Raw genomic sequence first — 19,265 nt, forward strand, 5'->3', positions numbered from 1 at the left:
CTGACTCAGGTAAAATACATAAGATAATTGGGGAAATGTGAATACTGACTGAATATTTGGTAATAGTAAGGAATTATTGTCTTTAGATGTGATAATGACATTGTGGTTATATATAAGAAAAACTCATATTTTAGAGGTACATACTGAAATATTTACAGATTAAATTATATGAGGTCTGGAATTTGTTTCAAAACAATCTGAGACAGAGGGAATAAATGGGAGGTATAAATAAACCCTAATTGACAATAAACTGGTGATTGTTGAAGGTGGCTGACAGGAACATTTAAGTTCATTGTGCTCTCTACTTTTATCTATGTTGGAAATTTTCTCTAATAAATTTTTTTAATATGCAATTTCTTTTTATTGGAAGTACAAGACTGAGTCTGAGAGCCACTAATCGGAAGCATCTGCCACATCCTGTTTGGTAGTTATGAACAATATAATGCCTGCGACTCAAAATCCGCTGGATGGTGAAAATAATTTGACATTTCACTTTTAACGTTAGCCAGAAGAAAGAGAAAGCTGCTACATTTGTTTCCAAATTAGCGCTTAAGACTTGCAACCGTTAACACCGCAAACCTATGGGAGTTGGTTTTAAGATCAGCTAATGAGCAAACTGTTTCATTTTGTTCTTGGCAAGGTTTAACCTTTGTCAGATTTTTCCTTGCTAATGTTTAATTTTGTTGACTAGTCTTGTTAATTGCTGGATTTTTTTTTAATCCTCATGGAAGGATATGCTTTTTCATTGATTTTTAGAGAGGGAGGAAGGGCGAGGGAGAGAGAAAGAGAGAAACACTCATGTGAGAGAGAAACATTGATCAGTTGCCCCCGTATGTGCCCAGACCCGGGATCAAACCTGCAACCTACGTATGTGCCCTGACCGGGAATTGAACCTGTGACCCTTTGGTACATGGGCTGGTGCCACACTGGCTAGAGCTAATTGCGGGAATTTTTACTTTGCTATAATGTGTATGTTTTCCCCTTATGTCTGTTAAGGTCCTAAGAGAAACCAAAACAATATATATTTTTAAACAAGTTCCTATCACTACCTGTTTTAAAAAGTTTTCCTGGAGGATCTCAGAGGCCAGTGAGACCACCCTTGGAGTGAGTCATCTGCAAGACGGTCAGCCACTCTGGGCTTTCCTTTCTGTCACCAGCTGTTATTTTCCTCCTGAACATCTTTGAAACCAACTTTAGTAGTAGTGTGAAACCCAGCTCAACTCCCTTAATTAACTAGACCTCTTTCTCTAGACGCCAAAAAACTTGGGGTAGGGTGGATGAAAATGTAAATAAGCTTTAACAAGATGGAAGCTGATTAGATCTCAAAGAAAAAACAACAACAACATTTCTCATAGTTATAGAGTTGCTTGGGCACAGAATAGGGGAAGAATGATAGATACTAAATATCTTCCCTTGAAAAATCTACTACGAGTAGGCAGCAGCTTCCTGGTTATAGGCTCTCGGGGAGTCCTGCCAGCAAAGGAGTGGAGTCTCGATCCCTTGTGGAGACCCCTTTCCTTTCCAAATCCCGATCCTCAATATTAAGGTCTTGAATGTACTCCCTACTCTCTATATACCTGGTCCTGTGCCCCAGGGTGGATTCTAGGAAATGTTCACATCACTGCTGATGACAGGGCAGTAAAACCTCCCCTAAGGAAGCAGGACCCCTAACCGGGGTCCCAGAACAATCTCCAGCATGTTTACAATCATGTGTAGGACACTCAACCTTCTCCTGGGAAAAAGCCAAAAGCCCTTGACAGGGTGAATACTTACACTCTAGCTTATCCTGAGGCCTCCCTGTCTCCAGCAGGGACAGGTAACACACGACATCCTTCAGGTACACTGTCGGGGGTTGAGAGCCTAAAGATTGAGCAACAGGGTTTCCCAGGGAGAGTGCAGCCCCTTGGTCTTCAGCTGGCACTTGCTTCTCGGTGATCTCTGATTCTGTAATAGGCAAGAGGAAAGCATTCGAGGACTCTTAATGTTTAGTAAATATTAAATCCTTTTCATGTCAGAGGCAAGAAGTTTATGTAAGTATCTTCAAAAGCATTGGTTACATAAATATAATCAAACTAGAGGCCCGGTGCATGAAATTCATGCACTTGGGAGGGGTCCCTCAGCCCGGTCTGTGCCCTCTTTCAGTCTGGGAGCTCCACGATTGATTGTCTCACAGAGGGAGGCCCCGCCCACCTGCCACAGCACCACTGGCTAGGTAGCCTGGGCCTCCCTCTTTGGGGTGATCACGGAGGCCCCCTCCCAATCCCCCCCCCCCCCCGCCCGGTCAATCACCCTGCAGGCCAGTGACTGGGGCCTCCCTCTGCAGGGTAATCAATCTTGGATCCTCCCTCCCCCAACCCCCCCCCCCCCAATCGATTGCCCTGCAGAGGGTGGCCTGAGCCTCCCTCTTTGGGGCAATTGTGGAGCCCCCCTGATTGATCACCCTGCTGGCCAATGGCCTGAGCCTCCCTCTGTGGGGTGATTGTGGGGCAATGGCGCCCCCCCCTCCCCCGACCAATCACATTGCACCTGCCTTGGCTGGCCTGGCACCAGTACGTGTCATAGCATGGTCATTCGAATGGTCTTTCTGCTGTTTGGCCGTTCGGTCGATTTGTATATTACACTTTTATTATTATAGATCAGTGGTCCCAGAAATCCAGTTTGTGGAGTTTATACTCAGAATGGACCTCATTTTGACTCTTTGAAGTGTCTATATCTCTGTAAGAAATTCACCTATACTCTGTGAGTTTTCAGAAAAGATGATAGTAGAATGGGGAACCAAGATGGCAGCATAGGTAAACGCCTGTTCTCACTGCCTCCCACAACCACATCAAAATTACAAAATACAGAACAACCATCATCCAGAAGCACTGGAAAGCTGGCTGAATGGAAGTCCAACAACTAGATAAGTAAAGAAGAAAGCACACTGAGACTGGTAGGAGGCCACTTTTTTTAATTGGGAGGGAGATCGTCTCTGCAGAGGCTGCCTGGAGGTGCAAGGGGTCCCAGCCCAGGGTCCCAGAGCTGGGAAAAGAAGTCCCTATGGGCAGTTCTGTAAAAACCAATGGGGGTTGGGGCTCAGTGACACAGAGGCTGCTGGAGACCCAGCTGTTCCTCTAAAAGGCCAGCACTCAAACAACTTACAAGCTCCCACTTCCTCTGAGCTCCAGTGCAAGGCAAGGCTCTAGGAGACACAGACATATATGAGGAGAAACTGGATTGTCTGGCATTGGGACAGGAACTCTGGGGGTAGCTTTCTCCCAAACAGAGGTACTCACAGCGGTCATTGTTCCTAACCTGGGACCTTCCCAGTTGCAGGGCTGACTGGCAGCCATTTCTGTTTGCTCTGCCCAGGTGATTCCCTAAGACCCCGCCTCATCCAATTCACAACCCCACCCAAGCTGCATGCAGTGGCTTTTGCATATGAATGGCCTGTCCTTGCTTAGGCTAAAACCTGTCAAACAAGCTGCAGCTGGGTTAGGGAGCCCCAAACCTATTAATAAAAGGCCCAAGACCCAGCACCAGCACCAGCCTGCCTTTCAAACCCAATACAAAGAAGAGGAATCTGCAGATTTTTCTGTAGCTCCTGCTGCATGGACCCAGATAGTGGCTGACTTTACACCTCCCTGGAGACCCAATAGAAGTTTAGTGTCACACCATACCAGATTACAACTCTATACATCCATAAGCTACACAGTCAAGCACCAAAGCCCCAGTGAAGTAAGTCCTGCTCCATAAGGGTGTCTCCTGCACAACCGCTCTCCCACTGTAGTCTCAGCTGGTCCCCACAGCCAGTTAGCCTGGAGGTCAATTCCTCCCAGTGACACCAACAGTAATCAAGGCTCAACTACAACAAGACTGTGGACACAGACCACAAAGGGTGCACCAAGAGTGTCTGCTTCATGTTATTGGGGAGGCTGAGCCACTGGGCCCTATAGGACACCTAGCACACAAAACCACTCTATCAACACAGGGAACCAGCCAAAATGTGGAGACAAAGAAACAGGTCACAAATGAAAGAAATGGAAGAAAGCAAACTACTGGATATAGAATTCAAAACCACGGTTATAAGGTTACTCAAGAATCTTCTAGAAACCTCCAAGGGACTTAGTGAGACTTTCAAGGACCTTAGTGAGAATGCCAAAGAAATAATGGAAAAGGACCAGTCAGAAATTAAGCATACACTGACTGAAATAAAGAATAATATACAGGGATATAACAGTAGACCAGAGGATCCAGAGAATCAAATCAACTATTTGAAATATGAGGAAGCAAGAAATACCCAAACAGAAGAGCAAAAAGAAAAAAGAATCTAAAAATATAAAGATAGTGTAAGGAGCCTCTGGGACAACTTTAAGTATATCAACATCCGAATTATGGGGGTGCCAGAAGAAGATATTGAAAACCTATTTGAAGAAATAATGACAGAAAACTTCCCCTACCTGGTGAAAGAAATAGACTTACAAATCCAGGCAGCACAGATAACCCCAAACAAGAGAAACCCAAAGAGGACCAACACCAAGACACATCATAATTAAAATGCCACAGGCTAAAGACAAAGAGAGAACCTTAAAATCAGCAAGAGAAAAGCAGTAAGTTACCTACAAGGGAGTACCCATATGACTGTCAGCTAATTTCTCAACAGAAACTATGCAGGCCAGGAGGGAGTGGCAAGAAATATTCAAAGTGATGAATAGCAGGACCTACAACCAAGATTACTCTACCCAGCAAAGCTATCATTTAGAATTGAAGGTCAGATAAAGAGCTTCACAGACAAGAAAAAGCTAAAGGAGTTCATCACCACCAAACCAGTATTATATGAAATGCTGAAGTGTATTCTTTAAGAAAAGGAAGAAGAAAAAAAAGATAAAAAATATGAACAACAAAATGGCAACAAATATGATATGTATCTATCAACAATTGAATATAAAAATCAAACAAATAAGAAATCTAATGAACAGAATAAACTGGTGAATAGAATCAGAGGCATGAAAATGGAACAGACTAACGATTCTCAGAGGGAAGGGAGGGTGGAGGGACAGGAAGAGATTAAACAAAGATCTCATACGCATGTATGCATTACCTATGGACACAGATGATAGGGTGGTGAAGGCCTGGGGCGGGGCGGAAACCAGGTGGAGGGGAGCTATGGGGAGAAAAAATTATTATCGGTTATAATCTCAAAAATAAAGATTAAAAAAAAGAATTAAAAAAAGAAAAGATGATAGTAATTTTAGTAATATCAGTAACCAAGAGATCGATATCATTTAATCTACTTTTTGGAGGAACACATTCAATTTATAAAGGTAACTTTGTCTCAGATTACAAAATCCAAATAATTGATCATTTTCCAATACACCTTTTCACAATTGTCATCTGAAATGCATTTTATGATAAATAAAAGCTGATTAGTCAAAAGAAAAACATGGGCTTGACACATCAACTAATTTCTAGAAACTAGGAAGAATTTTGACTAATTGCAAACCTAATCAGTTGAATTAAGAATATGAAGAAAATGGCTTATTCTACCAAGGAATAAAGTACATTTTCCCTCTGAAATGTTCCTTTTCATAGGTAGGAAAGCTGTCCCTTCCACATTCTGTTCTCTGGATCAGAAATATAAGGTTATTACTACAGAAAATGAAGCACCTATATTTCATTATGTGAATTATACTTTTTTGAGGCACTATGAGGGTTGTCTCTCTTCTCCCTATATACATGCCCACTAAAAATCATCTCTGAATGTCCAGTAAGAGGATGCCACTCACAGAAAACACAAAAAGGCCATATCAAATAAGAATTTAGTTTCCTACTCTGGGTTCTCATGGGCAACAGGAAAAAGGTTGGAATGTTCAACCAATGGCCTGAACTTAGGTGATTCCAGAACTTGGCTCTTCCTTGCTAGGACAGGCCCTCTCTGTGGTGTCTGCCTGGCCCTATGCTATTTTTTTCTAATGAACAAGAACATCTAATGAAGTCATCCATGAAAGGTGGCCTAACAAGAAAAGGATTTTCTACTTTAAATCTTGAATCATGAAAGAAGATTAAAAAAACAAAGTTATACACCTCCCTGGGCCAGCAGCCAGCCCTTTCAAGATTTGACCACAGGAGACTGATGTTCCCCATACACAAGCAAAACAATGCATCACAAATCGCTTCTCTAGGAGGGACTCTGGAAGTTGCTCTCAGACCCAGAATGATATAGGTATCGTCAATATGCATGGGGGTCAAATAAGTCAGCCAACTTTCATTATCATCCTCAATTATCTTTTCTCAAATATCACATGACAGCATCCCCAATAAATCTGTTCTTGGTACCTCTGAAACTTTGGTCATAAGACAAATCATTCCCAGACAATTTGGTAGTTCAGGGGATGAAATATAACTTCTCTGGGTAAAAAATTGAGGGGGGGCCAAATTCTTTTCATAGTTGATTTTCTTGCTGAGAGTTTAGAATCTCAAAGCTTCCAGTTTAATCTTTTCTTTCCTACAGGAGAATGATTTGTGTCAGAATATGCCTCTTCTATTCCACGTAAGATTTGAGGCTTATTTGTTATTTAATTCCACTTACCCAAGGGGCAATGTATAGCATGGTGGGGTGGGATGCTAGCAGGGGGATGAGTGAGCCCGTACCTTGTAGAGTCTTGCCCTGCCATTGTCCCTGAAAGCCTCAGGAAGGCGCCGATGCTCTGAGTCCTTGCTCGCTGGAGCTCCATGAGTAACCTGGAATTTCCATTCCCAACCATGTTCTGCTTTCCATCCATAGTAAATTTCTGATATCCCCAGTCTTTCAGTTAAATATTGAAAACTTAATGCTCTTTCTAGTTATCCTTTTTACTATGATAGGGGAAAAGAGTCAAACTACTCTAAGAAATTTTCAGATCCTAGGTCCCTGTTCCAATTAGTTCTCATTCAGTTGTATTATTTCATATCTATCATGCTTTATATATACTAGAGGCCCGGTGCAAGGATTTGTGCACCAGTGGGGTCTGTCAGCCTGGCCTGTTGGGGATCGGGCTGAAACCGGCTCTCTGACATCCCTCTAGGGCTCCCGGATTGCGAGAGGGCAGTTCTTGGGTGACGCACCCTGGAATCGGGCTCCCTCCTCTCTAGTTCCAGGTGCATCACCCGAGAACCGCAGCTGCCAAGTCACCGCAGCTCTGCAGCTCCTGCATTGAGCGTCTTCCCCCTGGTGGTCAGTGCGCGTCATAGCTACCGGTCTGATGGTTGGGCAATCGCTTAGGCTTTTATATATATAGATGTGAAAGATACAATGAAACTGTATTCTGTATTCCCTGGGCACATCCCAAGAGTTGGAACTCATCAATGTGACTCAATATTTTCCAGACAATAATAGGCCTGTAGAAAATTAGGCCTAACTCTCTGACTCTTTGTATTTAATTCCTCAAGAGAAGCTGGGAGGAGGAGAGCCCCTGAGAGCCCTTCCATGGGAATAGGATGCCCAATGGATATGCTTGGCAACTGAAGATGCAGGTTGAAGGAGATCTTGGCAGACCATGATGAGTTAAGAGTAAAGTATACTCACCTGAAAGTAATATGATATTGTGTGTCAATTGTAATTTAAAAAATCAATTAAAAATGCACTTCTAGAGAGGTGGCCTGAATAATAATTGCTGATATTTATTGAACATTCACTATGATTCAGGTGCTGTGCTAAGCACTTTATACATAAAACTCAACCTCCATATCAACACATTATCAACTCATGTTACAGATGGGGAAACTGGCACAGAGATATTGTAGGAAAGAGCAGGAATTTAGGGGTTGGACAAGTCTGGATTGAATCCTAGCTCTGCAGGTCATAGAGTGGCTTATAAACTGCTAAAGCCTCAGTTCCTTAACGTGGAAGGTGGTATGACTGTGAAGGCTAAATAAAGGAAGTGCCTGGCAAATAGACCTTCCAAACAATGGTAGCCGGCTTCCCTTGCTCCTCCTCCCATCTTACGCAAACCTGCATTTTGAATGCTGTTGGTATTCAACCAAAGCAAACTCTTACCTTGCTCTCCCCCACTCCAGCCACCTACTGGTAGAGTCATCTGTACCTTAGCCTAAGAACTGTCACCCAGCCACAGAGTCCCAGTACATTTGCCTGGCAGGGGCCCCAGAGATGGAGGCAGACAGGCTCTGCTCAGGAGCATACAATTACATGGAGACAGAACTGCTGGTTAGGTTTCCCCAGTCTGCCTCAAGAATGAGGTCTTCCTCCCTCCTCCCCAAATCTTATATTCCAAAGACTTACCCGTTTCAGGAGCACAGGCCTCATCAGCTTTGGCAGCATTATCCACATTCTGTACATTAGAATCTGAAGAACAAAGAGAAGATTTAGAGGCCAGCCCACACCCCCAGCTTCCAAGAGGGGCAGGTAGGGGGCCTTCTTCGAGGTCTGGATCACTTGGATTGCATCTGTGTCTCTGGGTGTCAGCTGGGTTCATGCTTACTTGTTGGGGTTGACTGTGTTTCCCCCATTATAACTCAAGTTTCAGGAAACAGTGACCATACCATACCTTTGCGACACTCCCAGGTTGGTTGCAGCCTGGGCACACTAGCTGGATGTGGCAGCCTTTGCGGAAGGCTCTCTTCTCCCTGTGCTCCTCTTCCCCCATCCTCCCCTCTGATCCTGAGTGGCAAGAATTATGCCCCGCCCCCTTACTGAGAGATCCATCAGACAGGGCTGCCTGTGAGTTCCACTGAAGAAAGGAGGTCTGGCCCCCTGTTCCCCAGTCATACTCCATAGGGAAATTACTATGCCTGTGGCGAGTGGGTTAGAGATGCAAAATCTCTCTTCCATGGAATGCTGATCCATGTACCTGGGGCACTGGCCTCACTGTTGCTGGTCCCCTCCTTTGGGTGGTCAGGGACCTCCTGTCTGGGCTTCTGGCTGAAGGCCAGGAAGAGGTGTGTGCTCAGTGGCTGGGGCAGGTCCACCTCCAGGTATGCCCTCATGAACAGCTTGAAGACGTCATAGCTAATTGTCTGAAAAGGGACAAAAAGGGCAAAGTCAGTGGAGAGACTCCAAGGACAGAGAGGAGGCACAGAAGGAAAAGGAATCGGGGAGCTGGCAGGTGAGAGAAATGAAAAGGAAAGTGGAAGGAAGTGGAGGGGTTGGTGGGGGCAGGAATGAAAAGGCCAGGAGGTGACAGAGAAGACAGGCACAAGAAGCAGATGGGGGAGGTGAAGAGAGAACACTGGAGGCTGCAGGGCTTAGTGGGGCAGGGAACCACAGGAGGCTTTTGTAACAACACACTACTAAATTTAGGTAGAAAAGGGAGTGATGGAGAGTGAGCTCTGGGCGTGGAGGCCCCAGGGCAGGGCTCTGCCTGCATGCAGACCCCTGGGAAGGACTGGTCTCCAATGAGCAAGACTAGGTCAGCGCCCTGGAATCCTGGTTAAGATGAAGCATGCCGTTGAAAACACGATGGAAAAGAATGGCTTTTCTGTGATATGTCAATTTTCTTTCTCCTTGTGCTGTGAGTAAGATAATTCCTGAGTATTTAGGTCTCTAAAAAAAAAAAAAAAAAAAAAAGAAAGAGGAGAGAGCTAGAAGAGAAAAGGACAGGCTCCATCCTTTATTTTTTCATAACTGACCTTCCCTGGACAAACCTCAAGATTAACAGGGGGGAGGGTATGTGTCTGGCTCAGCTACTCTCAAAACATGTCCTTGTGAAGGTTTTAGGCACCGGGAGAAGAGCAGGAAGCCAAGAACAGAGGGTAGAACCGAGAAAGATGCCCCAAACTAGAGCTTCTCCCTGCTGTCTTTCTCCCAGTGCCTCTGGGCTCCCGGGCCCAGGCTGGGAGCGACCATGCCAGGGAGGGCTGCTGCACTCAGCAATACTCAGCAACAGTTTGCAGTGAGTCATCACTGGCTCCTGCTTTGATGGCATCAGATTCTTCATCAAATCGGCAGGTGCTCCTGGAGCTCATTTGAGGAAGCATTACTCCAAGATCCGCTGTGCAGGCTTTTGTGAATAATAACAGTCAGGAGAATAAAATCCCTGGTTGGGATCCTACTTGACTCTCCCTCTAAAATGTTGATAGCATTTAACCCCCTGTCTCTTCCGGAAGCTCTGAGAGCCTTTCCAGAACCAGGAGCTGGCTTGCCTGGGTACCATCAGGTTTGAGATACAAAGTCTTGGCCTTAAAAACAAGGGATGCCCTCCTGACCCCATTGGGAAGTCACAGGCAGTTCTATTCAACCCCAGGCAGAGCTATTCTATATATTTCCTTTGCAGATTGGAGGAGAGAGGATAATATAGGCTCTTACCAGATAAAGGGATTTCTAAGCAAATGTTGAGCTCATATTTCCTGCAACAGCTACCAATCTCTGTCTCCCTCCCAGTCTTTTTGGCCCCTGAGTCTCTGTCTCTCTCTGTCTCATCCACTTTTTGTCCATCTGTCTTCACAACCTTATCAGCACAGATGTCTTTTCCTCACACATCCACCTCCCATTTCCCAGTATGCAAGTGCAAAAACTTTCCCTCCTACTTTCCACCCAACATGACCTTTGACTCCACCCTCCCTGCCTCTGATGGCATCTCCCAGCATCTGCTTCTCTACTTGCAAGCATGTTCAAGGTCACCATTCCAAAGAAATTGCTGGCTAGTTGAGATACTAGCCTGCCCTTCTTCCCTTCCCCTTCAAATTCCTCCAAACAGACCCGATTAGGCTCCTCACCTGCTTAATCTCATTCGCTTTGGATTCTGGCCCTGCTCTCCTGAAGGTCACAGATGCAGTTGTCGCTTTTAGACTTTCTCATCTTTGGCTTCTCTGTAGCATTCCATTCACTTTTCTTCTTGAAATTCTTGATTTTCCATGGTCTGGTAGTATTTTGGTTCTCTTCTTTGATTTGACTAAGTATTTGCTGAGAGCACTGTTATTCTTTTTTTTTTTTTTAAAGGCTTTTTTTTGCATTGTTTTTTCTTTTGTGCTCTTTCAGTTGACAAGTACTATTTTAAAACGTAGCTTTGAGTTCCAAAATGTCCTGCTAATCTTTTCATTTTTGGTTAGCATCAAATTAAAAACTATTAGCATAAAATATTTCTGGAAAATAGATTGTACTAAGTGATTTAATAAAAAGAACATTAAACAAAGCCTAATTGCAATGCTCTTTAAAAACCAAAGCTGAGACCTGACTGGTTTGGCTAAGTGGATAGAGCGTCGGCCTGTGGACTGAAGGACCCCAGGTTCGATTCCGGTCAAGGGCATGTACCTTGGTTGTGGGCACATCCCCAGTAGAGGGTGTGCATGAGGCAGCTGATCAGTGTTTCTAACTCTCTCTCCCTCTCCCTTCCTCTCTGTAAAAAATCAATAAAATATATTAAAAACAAATAAACAAAACAAAACAAAACAACAACAAAAACCCCCAAAAAACAAAGCTGAAAGACTGTCAAACAAGGTCAGTGTGAGATTTAGGAGATCTCCTGGCTGGTTCTCCTTTCTTTTAAACTCTGTTTCTTCTTCAGTATATTGTGAGTGCTGGGCTAGGAGACCTCAAGTTCTAAACCTCAATTAGCTTCCTCCCTAAACCTTCCAGCAGTTTCTGTTAATGTCAATAATGCCATTATTCTCCCAACATCCCAGGCTCAGCTTTGGACTCCCAGCAGTCTGAGACTAGTTCTTGTCTCTCCCTTCTGTCTGCTGTTCTTTTGCAATGTCTGTCACATCCAGGTCTGCTTGTGTCCATTGCCCATCTACCACCAACCTGACAAGGGGGCCATTGCAGGCCCCATGGACCCTGATTTCAGACTTCTGTTGCACGTATCCTACCTGCACCGTGGCAACACCTCTCAAAGGCTTCCTTACGTCCACCTCCATCTGCTGGCCTTCCCATCTTATCCTTCCTTGCCAGGTTGACCTTCCTGAAGCAGAGTGCTTCCTTACTCAGAAATCTCCATGGCTTCTAATTGCCCATAGGAGAGTTGAGATCTGTTGTCTCTCTCCAAATTTTTAAAATTATGTGTGCCTCCATAACATTTTGAAGCAAACATTCCCATTTATCTTTACTTATAAATTATATACATGTACTATGTGCTCCTCTATTTCACTCTATAAATCATACACAAAAAAGAAATTAGATGAAATAAAGATCGATGTAAATAGAAGGTCTAACATGTAGTGTTTCCACAGTACAATGATCTCCTCTGCACTCCCTGAGTCTGGGATTCACAGCCCTCCCATAATCCCACTCCAACCTAGATCTGTAGTTACTTCTAGCTCTGAGACCATTCTGGTCTTTTCTCGTATTAGTGCCTTTGTATACCTCCACATGCTTTCTACCCGGATCTCTGTGTTCTTCTCTGGCCAACCCTCCATGCGCTTTGCATGAACTGTTTCTGTCTCTACCTGTTAAAACTCTAGCTCTCCTTTAAGGTCTGATCCATATTCCACCTTCTCCAGGGGTCCTGGCATGACCTCCTGCGCCTGAATTGCTGTACTTTTCCACCTTGGTTCTATTTTGGGACACTCATATCTGCTGCCCTCTATTAATATATAGTTGTCTGTGATATACCTTTGTTCCCTGACTAGATGTAGAGATCCTGGAAGGTAGTGAAATGTCTTATTTCATCTCTGTTTCCCCATTACTACTTAACACAGTGTTTCCTGATGGGTATTTTAATGATTGTTGGATTCCTAATTGGTACAGTTGGCTGTCATCAATTATTGTGGGGTCCATTCATATATAAACGGAGTCGCCTAAGTATACTAGTAAGACAGTGCTGGACAGCACTGAGGAACACACCAATGGGTTAAGCATGGTCCATGCCTTCAAGAGATTCCGTCATATATATTTATATATATATGGTAAAGGTATTGAAATAATTCTAAAACAGGGTCAACAGTGGTGAGTACCATAGGAAAAGAATGAACAAAGTGCTTCAAGAACTTAGAAAACAATAATGAATGAACACATGTTCGATTATTTATGTTCCTATCCCATGGAACAAGGTGGTATAAAATAAGCCCAGAAACACAGAGCATTCACATCAAAACAGTTCAGAGGAGACTAGATCTCCTCACACCACTGAGGCTTAGAAGTTCACCCCCACCCCCTAGCTAGTGGCAGAGTTAAACCAGAAGCCAGATCTTCTGTTACTGTCCAGTGCTCCTGTTACTGTATCTGCCACAGGTCCCAGTGCTGACATCATGTTCCCTGCCACTCCCTCTAGACACCCCAATTTCAGTAGCCAAGAAATGTGACTCTGTGCCATTGTCAAAATGATACCTGGATTATGAGAGAGTAGGATCTTTATGAGCACAGGCCAGATTTCAGAGTAACTGTTAGTAAATATCTTTGATGGGTAGGGAGTGGCTAGGTACTACGTCCAAACCAGATAACTAATTGCTATGAGGCACATTGGCAATTCTCTGAGCCCTGGAGTAATATCATAGCCTCTGACATTGTTCAAGCCTGTTACCCACCCCACCAAAAAAATTCCTGCAACTTTCATGCAAGGTCTGATCCATATGCCATATAGCTGGGCAATTGCTGCTGCAACCTGTGTAAGGAGAGTGTGTTCATTCTTACACTGGTTAAGAAGGGAGGGGAGCTAAATGGAGAGTTTACCGTGCATGGGGCACTTTACATGCATGGTCTCCCTTAAGTCCAAAAACAATAGTGGGAGGTGGGACTGTTACTGCTGTTAGTGGATGAAAAAAAAAATCTGAAACATAAATAACTTTCTCAAAGTCATAAAACGGTGTCAGAACTGATTTGTGTATAGGTGTGTATCAGTTTCAGGTCACAGTGCCACCAAGCCATCATGTCCCTTTTGTTTCGATGCTCTTGTCCACTTCCTGACTGTCTTCAGCTGCACTCTGCTCTCCAGAGAACTACACGATGCTTATGGGCCAGGGCACACTGTGCATGGCCAGGTGTGGCCTTGCCACTCTACAGACTTTTATTCCCCACCTCGCTCTGCTAGTCACCTGACCCTTCCGACAGCTAGCTTGTTTCTCGTGGAGACATTTTAGCAGCAGTAAGCCATCAAGTTTAAGAGAAATTAAACCCTGTTGTTTTCCCAACCCCATACCAGGACATTACACCTATTAGAAGTCAGCCACACTGTGAAAGGGAATAAAATCAGAGTGACAGAACTCCCCTGGGACACAGCAGTGCTGCACATACAAAGAGTAGGGGCCAGCAGGATGGCGGTGGGGGCGGCAGAGTGCTTGTAACAGCCGAGCTGCTGCTCCCTGCTTCTGAAAGCTCCTGTGGCCTTCACACCCTGGGTGGCCCTGAGCAAATTGTTCCTCTCCCACTTGCCAGCTTCAGGGCGGACAGGCTGATTAGCAGCCCCCGCCAGGCTTTGTTCCCCATGTTTTGGGAGCTGGGCTGGGAGTGGGGGGGAGGCTGAGAGTTCTTTGTTGGGTCTGCCATCTTCCCTGCATGGCTTCTCTTCAGGAATGTCTTTTGAAATGGTGCATACTCAGTCTTGCTTCAGTTCCAGCAACCTTCCTCTGGCTTTCTTCTCCTGATGACGGGTGCATTTTATCCAACACCCCTTCCAGATGTACCTGGAGAGGATGGGCTCTATGGATTCCTGCCCAGTGCCCAGCAGAGATGTTGACTCAAAGTTTGTTGAAAGGGTGACATTATGAATAAGTGGCCAGCCTTTCCTCAAGTTTGCCTGGCTGATTGGTCACTTTTCCACAACTGGCCCTCATAACAGGAACCAGGAACAGGGAAGAAGGAGTTGAGTTGAAAACATTCTGGGGAACTGGGACAGAAGGGGATTAGTGATGGGTAACATTTTTAAGTGTCCTGTCGAAACTTTAGACACTTTGCAAACATTATCTCATTTAATCTACTATCTGCAAACTTCAAGGTCCTTTTTGTTGTTATTGTTATCTTCAGGTCACAGATGAAACACTGAGGCTCAAAGAGGTAAAATACTATTCAAGGCCACATTGCTGGTTGGCAGCAGAGGTAAGGGTCTAACATAAACCCCATGTGAGTCCAGGGTCATGGCTCTTAAACTTGACCCTGTCAGTAGGAAGTAAGTTCCAGAATGGAGAAACTATGCTTTTTCATCTTTGTATGTTCTGCAGTGCCTGGATGTTCAAGAAATGTTAGATGTGTTGAATTTGAGAGTGGGAGAGGCCTTGCATTCATTCATTTATTCAACAAACATTTGCTGAGTGTCTGCTATGTGCTGAATACTCTTCTGGGCCCCTGAGACACAGCAGTGAACAAATAAGTGTCTCTACAGAGATAGACAAATGAGTGAGTTACATAGTGGGCCAGATGGTGAGAAGTCCTAAGGAAGAAAAAGAGGCAGAGCAGGGGGATAGAGAAGGTGATATTCACTAAGAAAATGACTTGGGCCAACACTTGAGGTGAGAAAATGAACAATGTGTTTATCTGGGGGAGGAACATTCTAAGAAGAGGCAAAAGCAAGTGCAAAGGTGCTGAGGTTAGGGCGGCATTGGCTTATTTGACAGCATGAAGGAGGCTAATGTGGCTAGAAAGGAATGAGGAGAGGAAAGTAGCAAGAGATGGGGTCATAGTGTAAGGGGAGCTGCAAATTGTGGTGACCTTGACTTTTATTCTGAGTAGCAGTTGGGGGGGGGAATCATGGGAGATTGTTGAGCAGAGCAGTGACATGATCTGACTTAAGTTTTAGCATATTGCTCAGGATGTGTGTGAAGAATAGACTTTAAAAGTCAAGAGCAGAAACAGGGAGCCCAGTTAGGAGACTACTGCAATAATCTGGGCAGAATATGGTGATGACTCAGGCCAGGGTGGGAGCACTGCTAGTGGTGAGATGTGGCTAGATTTTGGGTATATTTTAAATGTAGAAGTGCCAGGGTTTGCTGGCCAATTGAATGTGGGATGTGAGAAAAAGAGAAAAGTCAATGATGACTTCATAGTTTTAGGCTGAATAACTTGAAAAATGGAATTGCCATTTACTGAAATGGGAAGACTGCTGGGAAAACAGGTTTTACAGAAGAAGATCAAGGAGCTTAGTTTAGTGCATGTTAAGTTTGAGATACTTATTTGATTTTTAAACCAGGAGGGAAACTAGGAGTCTGTGGTATCCTGAAAACCAAGTGAAGAAAGTGGAAGAGAATTTGGCCACCCATGTCCAAATATACTTTACTAAACCAATTCTGTTGAGTAAAGTAACGAATGAGTTTAGCCACATGGAGATCCTTGGCTTTGTAGGCTAGTAGTTTCAGAGGGGGAGTAGGGGCTACATGATGACTGAAAAGCTTTCAAGAATGTGGGAAGAAGAGAAATTGAAGGCAATGAGTACAGACAAATCTTATGCACAGTAAACAATTTCCTATAAAGGACAGGAAGAAAATGAGATAGTAACTAGAGGGAGAAGTGGAATCTGAAGAACATTTTTAATATATGAGAAATATATTTATGAGAAAAATAAAATATATAGAAGACTGGTGTGAAGGAGATAGAGGTAGAAATAGATAGAAGATAGATAGATAGAAGATAAATAGATAGATAGAGTTGCTGAAGCAATGCCTGTCAATAGATCAAAAGAAGATAGGACTGAGTGCACAGTAGAGGGGCTAGAATTAACAGCATGGAGATTTCATTTCTTGTTACAGGAGAAAAGGTATGTAGGTGAGTAGAGATCTTATGGAAGATCTCTTCTGACTGCTTCCATTATATATATATATATATATATATATATATATATATATATATATATATATATATATATATATTCAGAGAGGAAGGGAGAGGAGAGAAAGATAGAAACATCAATGATGAGAGAGAATCATTGATCGGCTGCTTCCTGCAAGCCCCCTACTGGGGATCGAGCTCGCAACCTGGGAATGTGCCCTTGACTGGAATTGAATCCAGGACCCTTTAGTCCACAGGCTGACACTCTATCCACTGAACCAAACCAGCTAGAGCTGTTTCCATTTTTTCATAAAGCAGAAAACACAGTGGCTCTCATTTTTTTCTAGGATAAAGCATAATCCCCTTATCTTAACATATAAGTATGTGGTAACCTAATCTATTTCTTAATTCTAACCTTAGCTTGCCACTTTTCAGCCACACCAAACCAAATTTCCAGAAATCCCTGAATAAACTGTGTACTCTTCATGAGGAGGAATAAAGAGTAAGAGATTTGAGAAGAGAGAATGTATGATGTGGTTTATAGGACAATGAGAGGGTGAATGGACTTGGGAACTGTATAATTCCAGGTAGCACCAATAACTCACTTGAAACAGGAAAAAATATGTTGAGAAACAAGTTCTTCAATGTGAGCTAAACTTCCAAGAGGAGAAAAAATTGTAGAAAGCTGGATTATGGAGTTTTTAAAGGCGTGAAATGGAAATTTCCTTACCTCATGTGAGTCATATTGTTTGAGGCTTCCACTCTCATTAAATTCAGCCAAGACATCCTTTATCTTCTTGGAAGAATCTGGAAAAACAGAGTCCACAAGTGAAACACTGGTGAACAGTTGGTGGGAGATGGGCCAAGTAAATTCTCCCTGTCTAACCTTGGTTATGATGGAGCAGCCCCTCATTTCCAGGACCATACAGATAAATGTCACCCTACCCTCCTGCCCTCTCATTTCTTTTCCCCCCCAGTATATTCTTTCTCCTGCTGTATGAACTATTTTACTAAAACACAAGTCTAATCAGGCTATGTCCCTGCTCAAAAACCTTTCAGTGGCTCTCAGTTTTTCTAGGATAAAGCCTAATCCCCTTTTCTTAATATATAAGTATGTGGTAACCTAGTCTATTTATTTCTCTTTTTTCCTAGTCTATTTCTTAATTCTAACCTTAGCTTGCCACTTTTCAGCCACACCAAACCAAATTTCCAGAAATCCCTGAATAAACTGTGTACTCTTCATGGTATTTCTTCTCTGTATTGCAAAGTTCACTCAATTCTCAGCGCCAAGCTCAAATATCAGCTCCTTTGTAAAGCATTTCTTTACCAATCAATTAATCATTCCCTCCCCTGGTTCTCATGTGTCTTGTACATAACTCTGTAATAGCACTTGTCATATAGTGTTATAATCATTATTAACTTGTATATCTTGCCCATATCCTGCCTTAGTTCTACACTGAGAGCTGTGATAGCCTAGTGAGTCTTTGTATATCATACCAAAAACATTTGAACAAAAAATTTAAAACATTTACATTTTTGTTAATTATAATTAGGATGGGTGGGCATTAAACCCTGTGATACTCTGTCCTTGGTGCTGAAACAGGGACTCAGGATTCATGAAAAATAGTGGTTTAGAAAATTCTGCTTTCCATAGGAAATAAATCAGAACCTACTGGAGAAAAGAGTGAATTCTTTTGTTGGAAAGGTTTACAAAGAAATTAGAAGTCAATAAAATAGAGTCTATAATTGTTATTACAAATACATTCTGAGTGTATCCGGTATAGTTACCAATACTCTAGATATTGAAGAAAACCAGGTTTTCTGTGCTCTCCCTGTTTTGCAGTATTCTGGATAGTTAAGAGCTTTTTAAGCTCCACTGCTGCCACTATTTAGACATCTGAGCAAAGGGCAATGTCATTAGAAGCTGCCACAGTGTTCCTTGGTGTTCAGGCTCTTTGTACAGAGGGCTATGCTCTCTTAGGCCTACGTAAAGTAGACATGCTCGTGGGCTGGGCTGTTCTCCATGGCATTGCTGATTTGGATTCAATCAAGCACAAGTTATAATCATTTCAAGATTGAGACATATTGAAATGCCACAGGAAAATGCTGCAGATGCCTAAAAATGGACATTCTTTCTGAAAGTCAAAACAGATGTTGAAACACTAATAGCTCAGTGAGATCCAGGCAGCAGATGCCATTGGTTTGGACTGCTTCCATTCAATTCAGAAAACACTTTGGAGAATAAGATGCTGTAAGGTACTGTTGATGAATTAGTCAGGGAGATGATCTGAACCACTGTGGTAATAATAGCTTTCCTTTATTGGAGACCTTTATTGCATATTATCATATACTATCCCCTACCAATCCATACAAATTTGGTAATATTTTCTCAATTTACCGATGAATAAGCTGAAATTCAGAAAAATTAAGTCACTTGTCTAAGAATAAGGGTTTTAACTTCGGTCTAGCCTGGCTCAAAAGACTATATTACTTTCCCTTAAGTAAATATTGCTTCCCAAACATTTGCTAACACAAGGAAAAGTGTAACTGATGCATTAGCAATAATATGAAGCTCTAGGAAGCATGCAGCAGAAGAAGTAAAATGAGTGGGGAAGAGGTCAAAGTAGGATGCGAGTGGTGTTTGGAATGAAGACTGGGGATA

General features: G+C 43.2%; 1 protein-coding gene across 5 annotated transcripts in view; it reads right to left on the reverse strand.

The window, feature by feature from the left end:
• DGKG (diacylglycerol kinase gamma) overlaps positions 1-19,265 on the reverse strand; it is a gene marked incomplete at its 5' end in the record, with an annotated part of 157,826 nt that overhangs the window by 124,327 nt on the left and 14,234 nt on the right. For 3 of the 5 annotated variants that reach the window (XM_079766047.1, XM_079766046.1, XM_079766044.1), the window contains 4 exons: positions 1,774-1,944; positions 8,258-8,320; positions 8,826-8,991; positions 17,334-17,410. In XM_079766047.1, the coding sequence (XP_079622173.1) occupies positions 1,774-1,944; positions 8,258-8,320; positions 8,826-8,991; positions 17,334-17,410 (477 nt within the window). The remainder of the gene's footprint in view (positions 1-1,773; positions 1,945-8,257; positions 8,321-8,825; positions 8,992-17,333; positions 17,411-19,265) is intronic. The other 2 variants (XM_079766048.1, XM_079766045.1) reach the window with 1 other exon arrangement.

The sequence above is a fragment of the Cnephaeus nilssonii genome (assembly GCF_951640355.1).
Source record: "Cnephaeus nilssonii genome assembly, chromosome: 3".
NCBI lineage: Eukaryota > Metazoa > Chordata > Mammalia > Chiroptera > Vespertilionidae > Cnephaeus > Cnephaeus nilssonii.